Here is a 13,963-nt window from a genome sequence, read left to right as displayed (position 1 = left end):
GCTGCTCCTTAGCGGGCGGCCAGCGGGTTGCTGATCGCTAAAGCAACATTGGGCCGTGACGTCAGTATTGTTATCTTTTTTTTCCTTCGGTCCGGGCGATGCGCGCAGCGCGCTTCTTTGAGCCGCTACCACCGCCACTTTGGCTCGTGATTGGCGTGTTTAGCCATTGCTTTTATCTGTAGCCCGTGTAGTTTCGGTATAGCCTTTTGTTTATTTGCTTGTGAGGACTTCAAGACTCGTTTTAGCGAGCAACTCGGTGCGCCCAAGACTGCCCAGCTGTTCCTCGAAAGATGCCGAGTACACCTTGTAGCGCCTGTGGGCTGCTCAAACAACCCGCTGCACAACCCAGAGGTACTTTTTCACAAGTTTCCAACGGACCGGAAATCGGAGAAGGTCTGGGTGAACGCTGTTCGCCGACTGGACTTCGGATTTTGGTTTTTACGCGCCCGAGGAAAATAGAACGAAAAAAAAATGAAAGCCGTTCACAAATCCCTGTAACGCCGAATAGGAGCGCAGCTCTTGAGGACGAGTAGGGAAGGGTACTGTTTGGGTCACGTCACCTGCGGGTAGTCACGTGACCCCGTTGGGGTCACGTGACCTCGGGGGGGGGGGGGGGGGTCACGTGATCTCTGGAGGGGGTCACGTGACCTCGAGAGGGAGGTCACGTGACCTCGGGGGGGGGGGGGGCCACGTGACCCCCCCCCTGGTTACGCCGACGCCGCTCAGGCTGGAAACGGGCCCCTAAGAGCTGCGCTCTAAGACAGACGTGTACAGCCCAGCACACGTGTGTTCGGGCGCCGCGGCTCACGCCGGAGAGCCTGAGAGCTTTGTGTCTGGGACTAACCCGCAGCGCGAAAGCGAGAGGGCCCCCAGTACTGTACGCCACGGGCAGCGCGGCGTAGAGCTGCGCCGCTCCATCCACGGAGCCTCGATGACAATTTAGGCCTAGCGACGAGTACGGAACACCGCACGCACGGCGACAGCTGCCGAGTACGCCACCGAACGAGTTTACTCGTTTTCCTGTCGTTAGCTTTTGGGTATACAGGCGACGAGTACGGCATAGCACACGCACGGCGGCGGCCGCCAAGTACGGCACCGAACGAGTTCCCGGGTTTTCCAGTCGCTAGCTTTTGGGTGTACGCACTAATACTTGCCACATATGCTGGATAACTAACACATATACAGAATTAAAACAAAACCAGCTTACCTCCTATATTTAAACGGCTAGCGCGACAGAGGTAGGTGCCGCTCGGCCTGCGTACTCGTTGAACGAGAACGATCCTGACGTCACGCTCACATAGCGGCTAATTTCCAGTGTTGCCGGGGCCTCGAGCGGCTAGTTTCGGTTTTGTTGGCCGCGCCGCAAACAAACGTTTGAAGGGACAGAACGTGCGGGTTGGTATGGATAGATAAACTTGAGGAAGAAAACAAGAAAGGACGGACAAACACAAAGTGTGTGTTTGTCCGTCCTTTCTCGTTTTCTTCTTTAAGTTTAACAAAACTTTGAGGCGTCGATATCTTTAAAACTACGCACAATAACGAGAAAAAAAATTACACCTTGCAATTCAGGGACGCCTGACTGCACTAAAAACAGTCATAATCCCAAAATCGAAAGTATGGACCGGAGTTGCCCTTTAAAGGGCCTTCACAACAAACTCATGAAAGAGTCAGCGAGGCTGTTCGCAATCTCCACTCTGCGCGTACCCAACAGAGTGCACGGGTTCGCCGACTTTCTAAAAGAGTTAAACCGGAGAGGATTTTGCAACATTCCCAAGAAGAAGGGGTACACTGTAATATAGTGCATCATACCCTTCTTTCTTGGGAGTACCTATAAATACGCCCAAGAGTGTATCCGCTCAGATGGGAGAAAAATTTGTCGACACGTGGTGACTTCTTTGTTCAAGCTAGTGATTTATTCAATCGAAGTTTATTGCTAAGCCCTTGTGGTCGTGCAAAAAAAATACTAAAGTGTTTGCGGAAAAAAAATAAAAGAGAGCACAGTCAATAAAACCAGTTTTGAAAATAAAAACATATGCAACAAATTTTACAAACTAATAACACACAAAAAAATTACTCCGTCGAAGATAAACTGTTGTCTAAGTTTGCATCCTCGGCCTTTCGCTTTCGAATAATAGTGCACTTCAAATTGACGCAAAAGTAACGTTCGTTCCCTTTTGAATGTAACCGTAATGGTATAATCGTCGTTACGTTCTTAGGACGGTAGCGAATTTTAGTAACCCATTAAGTTTTGACAAACTTAAAAGTGACGCTATTTTGTTACTTTTTTTTTTTTTTTTGTATGTAAGGGCACGCTAGTGCTTGATTTCCAATACCCACAGCTTTGCACGGCCCCTTGAAGCTGACAGTGCGGCGGGAGCTACGCGTTTGCCGGACCAGACAACCGCCTCCCTTTCAGCGTTTGACCACGCCCTCTGCGTGGATATGGCTGGGAGCGCGGGCATGCTTCGAAAGATCGACGCACGAGTGGTCCAACGGGCTCGTAGCTTCCACCATCCTGCCAGCTTTGGCCCTTTGCACCTGCCATCAAGAAAAACTTTTAGCGTTCAGCAAAATTGGGTAAGTAATTTTGAATGAATAAATTGCTAATTATTGATCTTAAAGGCATGGTTTCAAATAGAATCTTTCTGAGCATCATCGAAAACTACTAAAAACACCCACAATACAATGGTAAGAGGCACGCGCAGCATTTTACGGCGTTCCGAGATACTCAAGTTGGACGCGTGTCTTGGTTTCGGTTTCTTATCAGAGCACATCTCCGTGCCCCCCCCCCCCCCCCGTGTCTAAGACGCGCAACGTGCGTGCGCCGCCACTCATCGCGCGTAGAGAAGTCTACATAAGAAAGCCTCTGGACAGTCACATGAGGTCTGCCTTTTTCACATCGGCGCCAGAGTGAAGAATCACCTTCACGTGCAATGCGTGGCGGCGCGCGCACATTGCGCGTTTTAGACACGGGAGGCGAGATTGCCCACTTGGAGATGCTCTCCGATAGAAAACCGAAAGCCAGGTACGTGTCCAAATTGAGCATTTTTTCAGAACGCTGTAAAATGCTGCGCGTGCCTCATACCATTATAGCATGGGTGTATTTAGTCGTTCTCAATGGTACCGAACGATATTATCTTTGAAACCACCCCTTAAACCTAATATTTAACAATTTAAGAACTCGGAATTTATTAAATATCCTATTATATTGAGCTCTAGCAATTTTCCTTTGACACAGACCACTACGGCATCAGGCTTCTTTTTTGTGCCATTCGTACTTTTTGCAGTAGCAATTTTGCCCGTTTTTACGGAAACACCCCAGAACAAATATTTTATACGTTTGGAAACAGGACTTCTCCTCCATCATTTTTGGCGCATCAGCCAATAGTGACAACCACTGTACAGTCAGCACAGATTAAGGCATATTTAGATGGATTTCATATACAGTGTTTAGATACATGAATATACACAATGGAGTCAATTATGCCTTTAGTACAACAAATGCATATGATCCGTCCACTCCAAGAGGAATTTTAAATATTTAAAGGCCTGACGATTTGAAGTGAAACTATACTTCGTTTAAGCTTAGGTCCGAGCGTGGCCGATGTGATGAGCCGAAGGGCCAATCAAACAGCGAAAGAGGCACAAAGCCATGACGAGTTCTCTGCAGTTGATAGGACTATAGGACTAGCCGGTATTCGCCATCTCTCTCTGCGTGCTCTTCCACCGGCTATTTCTATCAAGTGCAGAGAGCACGTTATGGCGTTGCGCTTTCTGCACTGTTTTATTGGGCTTCCGGCTCACAACATCGTCCGCGCTCGTACGTAAGGGGAAACGAAATATATATTAACACCAAATGAATAGCACTGAAAGTATAAATGTCCTAAATGACGAGGACCGTGTTCGTGAATCTGCAAAAAAAAAAAAAAGAATAAAATCATGCAAAAGAAAAACATACATACTAGTATTACATGTAGCAAGCACATTGAATGATGTCATCAGAATTCAGATACTCAAACTGATCAAAAACAAAAAGGGCGAAGAATATTACAAAATGAGATAGGAAATTACATTGCATTTCTAAATCTTCGAGTCATGTATATTATGTTGCAGTCCTATGAGCACAGCATTAGTTTCCAGCTTGGTGTGTTAAACAGTTTCAAATATAGTTTTATTTTTATATCTTAAAGTTATGTTGACCCTTCCACATTACTCGGTTTTTCTTATACTCCCCTAACATTTGCAATATTCAAGCTTGCTGCTGTTGAAAGACCTTAGATATTTTATGAGTTCGTATATTTATGGTCATGAGTAGGCAGATTTGTAGGGGTCATAAGTGACCCTACAGACAACCAAAAGATTCCAGGTGCATCACGTGATTAATGACTCTAAATGAATAAAAAAAGATAAGGCTTCAAGTATTTTCGTTTTTTCGTGTACAAAAAAGAACTCTGGTCGCTTACTCTAAGGTAAATTCACATTTTTTAGCTGTGTTTACGCGATGAGTAAGAGGCTAAAAGATTTCGAACCATTCGAAATCTGCACTGCTCGCAAGTAGAACCCCTGCAGGTCTATCGCCAAACGAAATGAACACACGTCGGTTCTCGAGCATTTCGTTTAAATCCCGTCCACAACTATGATGCACGTTACTGTTTCGATCACTTGCGATGTATCTTCCGATGAGTGTGTAAACCGCTATTGCCCGCAAACGATCTACCGCAGGTCTCGCACTTGAACGGCTTCTCTCCTGTGTGAGTCCTCTCATGATTAGTTAAGATGCATTTCTGAATAAATGTCCTGCTGCACGTGTTGCACTTGAACGGCTTCTCTCCGGTATGAATTCTTTCGTGATTTACCAAGCTGCGTTTAATAGTAAACGCCCTGCTGCACGTGTTGCACTTGAACGGCTTCTCTCCGGTGTGAATTCTAACATGAGCTGTCAAGCAATCCGTACGCGCAAACGTTTTCTCGCAAACACCGCAACTGAAGGGCCTCTCTCCAGTGTGAGTCCTCTCGTGGATGGCGACATTTCCTGCGGAAGAGCTTGAGTGAGGACAGAAGCGGCACGGGTGCTTGTCCGGTTGTCGGTGCGTTTGCTGCTTGTGTGGGCCCGAATTGTTGGTGGGGGGAGAGGTGTCGCCCCTGCAGCTGTCACGGTCAAAAGTGTCCACCTTGTCGCCATAGCCTGCTCCGTTCCAGTCTGTTGGGATGACACGACAGAGCAAGAAAGGTCGGCGCATTTTTAATTGTTCTGAACATGGTCCAGAATACCTACATTATGCCGGTGCGGCCTCCGTGGGCATTCGTTCATTTGAGATGTTAAAAAGGTTCATTCGCAAAGCTTGTAAATGTCTACAGGCGATCGTTTAAGAATCGACTCTGGCAGCCCCATGGTGCTGCAGCTGTGGTGGCTTGCACGTTCTGCTAACCAAGTGCGGAAGGGAAGTCAAGCCGCCGCGGTCGCTGCTTCACAGTGTTGGCGGTAACGTGTTACCAGTAACGTCGTTACCGGTAACGCCTTATTTTTGTTATTAACACAGTAACGTACGAGACATTTACGGGCAATGTACTCATGTTAGTGGGTAACATAATTACGTCACTTATTACACCTTCCGAAAACTTGAAAAATGATGTTAGGACAGAACGAGCGGGTTGGTGGGACAATTAAACTTGAGGAAGAAAACGTTTGTCACTCTCTTCTAGTTTTCTTCCTCAAGTTTAATTGAAAAACGAACACCTGTAATGTTTGCCAGTTTCTATACTTCGTTTTACCGTTTTACCTGAAGTAAAGATGCAGCTGACGCTACAAGCTGATGGAAATTATCAGAGAGGGAAAAGGGAACGATCATGGTGTTCTCTGTGTTTCTGTACGAGTTCAATCTTAGCTGAAATAAACACACAAGGCCGAGTGACTTTTGATTTTGACGCTGATTGATTTGTCCGATTAGCTCGTAGCGTCGGCTGCGTCTAGATTAAAGCTGAAACATAGTATGTGATCCAAGTAAATAATATTGCACTCATTCTACATGTTTTCTAAATATTTCCTCTCTTTTTCTCACGTAAAAATTTCCACTTTAGAAGACCTCCAACGCCCGCGCCCGTCATCCGAGTGTCGAAAAACGCTGTCACCAAAATAAAACAAAAACGCCTGTTACCGCCAATTTCTAAATAAAAAGTAATGCAAAAGTAACGTGCAATACTTTCTGCCGGTAACGGTAACGCGTTCCTTTATTTCACAAGTAGCGAATAACGTATCTTTCCAATTTACGGTAACGCCTAAAACACTGCGGCTGCACAACGCTGCCAGTACGAAGCGCTGGGTGATAGTGTGTTGACATTCGTAATGATCGTGACTGAGTATTACGTAGCGCTAGAAGGGTCGTTCACACACCCACAGATTATTATGTTACACAAAATAGCATTCAATAGGCTCGTAGAATAATTGTTGTGTTGCTTTGAAACTTGAAAAAAACGCTAAGGTAAACAGCGATTATTTTACGAGCGACTTGAAACAGCGAAAAACGCTATTTCAAATCAACATTGCTATGGACATTTGCCAGTCTAAAGCTAAACTTCGGCGACGCAAATAATGCTGTCAGAAAATCTTCAATCATTTCAAACACAGAACATTTATTGGGCTATTTCATTCATTAAAAATCAGTTATAGTGTTTTCACAGCTACTCGATCAACCGAAACTAAAAGAAAAGACTTTTTTTAAATAAATAAACTCAACATGGTACAATCTTTTGATATCAGTCATCAAATATGGTGTAGCAATTGAAACTTCCGAGTGCTCGGACTGAATGTTCTTCCAGTAGAGCCCAGCTTGATTGTTTACTTTCACTTGAGTTGTCGTTCTCAAACTTTAGAATATAACTCCTTTATCCCCCCCCCCCCTTTTGCTAAGAAAATAAACTTTGCATCGTGTTGTGGTGTACTTTTCTGCTCGGTGCAGGGCGCTAACTTAACCTTACAGAACTTTCTACGCGAAAGAAACTTATGTGCCACATCTGACTCCTTAGAGTTTCCACCTGCTTACACAAAATAGCATTCAATAGGCTCGTAAAATACTCGTTTTGTACCTTAGGAATTTAATAATTTGCGAAGGCACAGAGCGATCATTTTACGAGCAATCTGAAAAAGCGAAAAACGTTGTTTTAATTCGACATTCGAATGCACATTTTCCAGTCTAAAGCTAAAGCTACGTGTCACAAATAATGTTGTAAGAAAATATTCAAGCATTTGAAACAGACAAACCTTTTTTGGGTTATTTTATTCGTCAAATAGAATTTATAGCATTTGTGATACCTACTCGATCAACCGGAACTAAAGGAAGAAATATAACTTTTGTGATATAAATAAGCAACTCAGTATGGTACATTTATCAGATATCAAAAAAGATGTATCAATTCCAACTTCGAGTGCTCGGACTGAATGTTCCTTCAGTTGAGCCCAGCTTGTTTGTTTACTTTCACCATAGTTGTAGTACTCGGACTTCGGAATGTAACCCCTTTATCCCACGGGAGGAAAACTTTGTGTACCACTTCAGACTCCTGACATTTTCCACCTTCTGGAAAACCAAGCTTACAAAAAGGTTTTCAATCCGTGTGGAACCTACCGTTCATGACTATGAGAGGGTGTGCTAAGAAGGTGCGGGGCTGGATGAGTGTTTTCCCGTGTGCGTCTTCGCATACCTGGTGTTAGTTCTCTGGGCATCACAAGATTGGGGGCAGAAGTCGCACCGCCGTCCGTCCAACTCTGCGGGTCCATCTTGCACGGTTTCCTCCGGATTTCAACTCCTTGGGAGGAGAGCTCCGGGCCCCTGTCCTCGCAGTCCGTTCTTTGCCATTCGTTGTCGGATGCTGCGTGGGAAATTTCTGTTAGGAGTGAAGAGAAACTTTTATTTAGTTGCATTCTTTTTATGCATACTACACCAACAGATGAGCCCAACCAGAACAAACTCCAAGAACAAGCAAACAGAGACACATCGTGCAGATAAAGTAGAGAAATTCAGGGGTTTACATTTGTATTGGGGTGTGATTCAAAAGTTAAAATAATCAAAGCACGAACAAACACGCGCATCATAACTGGATATTGAACATCCCGAAAAGTTCGATTGTAAAAAATGCACGTGAACAAAACTTAAAAGCAATACTTCTCTATTAACCACGTACTACAAATGTTTCACTTCACCTTGAAACACTCGCTAAAGATTACGTCGAAACAATCCCACACAAATCGAGCAAGACACAACTGGATATGATCAAGGAGCATTGTTTAGTTACGTCGCTCCTGCTCTGTAATGCTGAAAAAAGGCAGGCATGACACAAAACCAACTGTACGGTATTTCACCGCCATAGGTTTTGGGAATTACACGTCAACAAAAACGGATACAGTGAGTCGGCGAACAAAGCTATGGAAGGAATAAGAAATGTCGCAAGTAGTTTGCTGAGCTGTGGCCATTCCTTATTGGATCCGACTAGTTGGTCCCATTAATCTGGTCTGGCACTGCCAAAGTTAAGCTGGGCTGGTGGCTGGCCTCGGTCTGCAAAGTTTAGAAGAATGAGTATTAATAAACAGTCGCCAACACAAAGTTACTTTACCTGCCCTCAAATATCATCACATTGGATGAGTGAAACTAAAACTGAAGGATACCAGTGCTTGAAATTGGTCCAATTGGCTATTCATTACTTCATTAAACTGCGCAGTAAATGATTAAGAATTCCGACGCAGAGACGAGAAAAAAGGCAACAAACGGGAAAACGCCCATTTGCAGTTCAGTTTAATCAAGTAAAAAACTAAAGGCCACTTTCGAGATTAAACAGGACATGGATGACAACACCATTTATCAGTAGGAGGGTACCTGCCAGACATTTCAATCTGAAGGACGCGAAAAAAATAAGTACTATGGGACTACACCATTTCCAAGTGTGAATGTTTTGGCCAAATAACAATGACCATTTCTATTTCCACGAGAGATGTTTCATTATATATGCATCGTCAAACCGCTAGCGAGGAGGAAAATGTGTGCCGGTTCCGTCTGTGCCGCATCCACGCGACTAATTTATTTATTTATTTATTTATTTATTTACACAGTACCTACATCGCCACAGGGGCATTATTGTAGGGGGTACATGGTACAGGAAAGTAAAACGATTATACGTCACATTGCATCAAACATGTTAATAAAAAAGTAAGACTATTGATTGAAAGAAGTGCAAAAAGACTGTTACAAAAACTGTTACACAAAATCAGAAACATAACAGTACAAAACAAAAACACAGCACACAACTATTCAAGGATGTCTAATAATGAGGTGGAAAACATAGCATCCGAAGTTTCAGGGACCACGTGCTGCGGGAGACTGTTGCAATCACTAATTGATTTTGGGAAATACGAGTTCTTAAACATTTCAGTTTTACACCTAATATTCTTTATTTTTAGCGGGTTGTCCACCCTTGAAGACAGGTAATCAGGATTATGTAAGTAGTGGTCCTTCACAATACCTGTTTGCCCTAAGTAAATACTTGTTTCATTTTAAGATATTTTCTCCGCGAAACCAGAGATTTCCACTCCAGATGTTTCTTTAAATCTGTTATACTTGAGCGAAATTCATAATTATTTGCAACAAAACGGGCTGCTCTGTTTTGCACACGCTCTAGTTTCGATATTAAATTTACGTAATACGGGTCCCACGCTGGACAAGCATACTCTAAGATTGGCCTGACATTAGTTACGTATAACAGCTCCTTAATATTTGTTGGGGCCATTTTAAAATTCCGTTTGATAAAATTTAAAACGCGGTTTGCCTTTGCTGTTATTGCGTCGACGTGCTTAGTCCAGGAAAGATCTACACTAAGATAAACCCCTAGATATTTGACATCAGCTACCTCCTGAAGAGAAACACCGTTCAACTGATATTTTGATAGATTATGCTGCTTTTTTTTTTGGTGAATCTAATATAATTGCATTTATTGATATTAAGAAACATTTGCCATTTGTCACACCAGGTCATCACCTTTTCAAGGTCTGACTGAAGCAGAAGAGAATCATCCTCACATTTAACCTCTCTATAGATTACACAATCATCTGCATATAATCGGACACTGCATGTTAGATTTTGTGTTATGTCATTGATATATATCAAAAAGAGAAGTGGGCCAAGTACAGACCCCTTTGGGACACCCGAGGTTACATCCGCATACGGAGAATTTTGACCACCAACAACTACGCATTGTTTACGATTTAACAAATAATCATTTATCCAACGAAAAAGATAGTCAGGAAGGGCCAAGAACGACAACTTGTGCATAAGAAGTGAATGTGGTACTTTGCCTGCTTTTAGATTTTCAAAAAGCATTCGACAGTCAACCTGAACATTTTTATCTAGTGAAAGTGAGAGGTCATGTAAAAACGCAGTGACTTGCGTAGTGCACGACAAACCAGCCCGAAAACCGTGCTGAGACTTGGAAAAAAAGGTATTGCACTCAAGGTGATTTACCATATTTGAATATATGATATGTTCAAGTAACTTGGAACAAACACAGGTTAAGGAGATGGGCCTGTAATTAGAAACCAGGCTTTTTTAGCCTGACTTATGGATGGGCACAACATTTGCCGTTTTCCATTCCAAAGGTAGCCTGCTTGTAAAGAGCGATTTGTTGAAAAGAATAACTAGAAAAGGTGAGATTGCTGCAGCACAAACTTTCAGAACGTGGTTAGGAATGCCATCAGGCCCCGTAGCTGAATGAGATTTCAGATTACGCAGTAATTTCAGTACGCCATAATCTTCTACCACAAACTCAGGCATTCTTTCAAAAGATGTCTCGGAAGATTCTCGTACAACTAGCTCGGTTGTCGAAAAGACAGATTGAAAGAAGTTATTGAAGCAAACAGCCTTGAGAAAGTTATCGGAGGTCAGTTCATCATTGTTCAGAATTGCTGGAATGCCCACAGATTCACTCTTGCCCGATTTTCTAACCGTTTTCCATAGTTCCTTTGGGTTGTTAAGTAATTTTGGTCCCAGTGCCAAATAGTAGTGTTCCTTCGCTTCCTTAACTTTAGTCTTAAAGATATTATCCAGCAAACGAAGTTCAATTTTGTTGGCTGGGTCCCTCGTTTTCTTATATTTTAGAAAAAATCTTCGCTTTTTATTCAGAAGACGTCGCAACTCCTTTGTCATCCACGGTTTGTCATTCCTGCGCCTTCCCGACAACATCCTAGAAGGAATATATTCAGTGATAAGGGAAGAAAGTTTATTCCTAAACAGATTCCTTAATTCTTCAATGTCAAGCAATGTGCACGCACATTCAAACTCGGGAAGATAAGCCAGGAGGTCGAAAAACAAGCTGTCGTAATCCCCTCGGTCAAACAGATAAACTTTTTTGGGGCATGGCTTATCAGTCACAGTGTGCTTACATGTTACATTTGTAATGATAGCTTCGCGGTCACTGATACCCGGAGCCGTCGTTACCGAACGGATGGCGGACGGCTGATTTGTAAGGAAAAGATCTAGTATAGATTTACTTGTTGCGCCGTACCTTGTTGGAAGCAATACAAACTGTTGCAACTCGTGGGTGTCTACGAGTTCCTTGAAAGTTTTATGCAGTGACGAAGAATTTCGCAAAAGGGGCAGATTGTCGACCCAATCAATCTCCGGAAGATTGAAGTCGCCACTAAGAATAACGTCATCAGGCGTTATCGCAGATAGCACATTGGAAAGACACAAAAGGGGATTCAGTGAATTGTTACTTGGGGGTCTATAAAATACGCCTACAGTTAAAAATTTATAACCTTGCTGTTTTATCTTGCACCAAACAGATTCGCACACACAGTCTTGAAATTCAAGAGCTGTGCTTTGTAGGTTTTTCGAGACCAGTAAAAACACACCCCCTCCCCTCGAATTTCTGTCTTTGCGGTAGACCTCGTAGTGGGATGGAAATATTTCGGAGTTGGTCAAGGAAGGGTCAAGCCAAGATTCGGTACCACAAACAATGTCAGCATCCGTTGTAGCAAGAAGAAAAGCAAGGTCATCCTTTTTATTTTTGATACTCCTACAGTTCACTGTAACAAAGACAAGTTCCTGTACGTCGGGCCCTCTGATATCGCTTTTTTGTCGTGGCTATACAGAGGTTTCAAACACGAAGTCGGTGTCAGGATTGTACTGGTATGTTTTACCACGAATAACTAACTTGTTGTATCGTAGTTTGAATTGGGCGTTTTGTTCCCTGGCGTACTCTAAAAGTTTGCGTTGTGAGAGTTGTATAGCAGGTGAGAAATCCTCACCAAATGGAAAAGCCACTCCCCTTTAGTTTATAGGCGACTGACAGTAGTTTTTGTTTATCTTTAAATGACAGAAACTTTGAGATAAGGGGGCGTCCTCTCTCTTCGGAAAAACGCCCTAGCCTGTGCGCACGTTCTATGTTAGTGGGCTCAAGCTTTACGCCGAGCTTATCAGAGCAAAAGGTGATCACCTTGGCCTCAGATTCTTCCCAGGTTTCATTTGCTTTGTCCGCCAAGCCGTAAAAGAGAAGGTTGTTTCGGCGCGATTGATTTTGTACTTCATCCTGTTGTGCGGTAGTCATTCTAAGTTGGGTGTCAAGTTCCAGATTCGCCGTTTTTATATCAGCAACTTCGTCTCTCAAGGATTTAACCATAGTCATCTCGCTTTCAATAGCTGTTATCCTAGATGACAAGCCCTCTAGTTTTCTTTTGAACGATGTTTGCATTTCCCTAATGGCTTTCAATTCATTCAACATTGCTTTTTGCCCCTCGTTCATGCCAGGTATTAGTAGCATAGCATCGACTAGTTGTTTCTCCTGTGTAGAAGTGAGCGGGCCTGGGTTCGCTTCTATATCTCCTGCCATCAATAGTCGTTGTTTCACGACCCTAGTCACAGCTAGGCTGTATTTAGTGTAGCAATCGGTAATACCAACATACATTTGACACAAAAGGTTGGGTCTCAGTGCCGACAATCCAGAATGGCCGTTGTGGCTTACATACTTATAAGTGTATGAAAGACCCACCTGTAGGAACAGGGAGAATGAGCGTCCGTCCGACATGTCGGCACCGAAACCCGAGGGTGGATGGTCGAGCAGTCTCTGATATACACTCCCATCACATGACGTGGAACAGAGTTGCCTGCTATAGTCACAGTTGAAAGTCAAGCACAGCTTCGAAAGATCCAGCGACGAAGCGTTGCAGAGCCAGGGCAGAATGACCGGGCATGTACCGTCGCTGGCTGACGCATCATCTTTGACCGTTGACGTGTAGACGGTGCCGCACTGGACGACGATCAGCCCAATTGTACCTGTAGGAACAGGGAGAATGAGCGTCCGTCCGACATGTCGGCACCAAAACCCGAGGGTGGATGGTCGAGCAGTCTCTGATATACACTCCCATCACATGACGTGGAACACAGTTGCCTGCTGTAGTCATAGTTGAAAGTCAAGCACAGCTTCGAAAGACCCAGCGACGAAGCGTTGCAGAGCCAGGGCAGAATGACCGGGCATGTACCGTCGCTGGGTGACGCATCATCTTTGACAGTTGACGTGTAGACGGTGCCGCACTGGACGACGATCAGCCCAAGTACCTGTAGGAACAGGGAGAATGAGCGTCCGTCCGACATGTCGGCACCGAAACCCCGAAAATGCCACCATTTATAAAATGATATGCAGTGCAGATCAATCATTCAGGCTCGCATTCTGCCAAAAACTAACATAAGCGGGGCCCACTTAGGAAGAACGAGTTTTACCTGAGATACTTGGTTCACGTTCACGAGTTCCCCAAAAAACCGCATTGGTAAAAAGCATTTTAGATCATCCAGAACTTGACCATAAAACGTTATAATTTGGTTAAGGGATCTCTAGTATAAATTGATCACCATTCAACACCAGTACAAAGTTTCCAGTCCTTATTGCAACGCAAATGTTTGTTTTCTCCTTTTTATTTCTTCCAACTCAA

General features: G+C 43.8%; 1 protein-coding gene and 1 pseudogene across 1 annotated transcript; both read right to left on the bottom strand.

Moving 5' to 3' along the window:
* Nucleotides 1-4,658: 4,658 nt before the first annotated feature.
* On the bottom strand, nt 4,659-5,541 carry LOC115326071 (putative zinc finger protein 702). The gene has a single exon (XM_029986795.2). It carries the CDS (start codon nt 5,238-5,240, stop codon nt 4,659-4,661), a length of 582 nt encoding a protein of 193 aa, XP_029842655.2. The 5' UTR covers nt 5,241-5,541.
* Nucleotides 5,542-11,979: 6,438 nt separating this feature from the next.
* On the bottom strand, nt 11,980-13,636 carry LOC115308543 (annotated as a pseudogene).
* Nucleotides 13,637-13,963: the final 327 nt, after the last annotated feature.

Source organism: Ixodes scapularis, unplaced genomic scaffold, assembly GCF_016920785.2.
Source record: "Ixodes scapularis isolate PalLabHiFi unplaced genomic scaffold, ASM1692078v2 PGA_scaffold18__7_contigs__length_3171195, whole genome shotgun sequence".
Classification (NCBI taxonomy): Eukaryota; Metazoa; Arthropoda; class Arachnida; order Ixodida; family Ixodidae; genus Ixodes; species Ixodes scapularis.
This window is presented reverse-complemented; position numbering and strand designations above follow the sequence as displayed.

Coding starts and splice junctions, on each gene's coding strand:
- LOC115326071 (XM_029986795.2), bottom strand. CDS start 5,240: ATGCGCCGACCTTTCTTGCTCTGTCGTGTCATCCCAACAGACTGGAAC.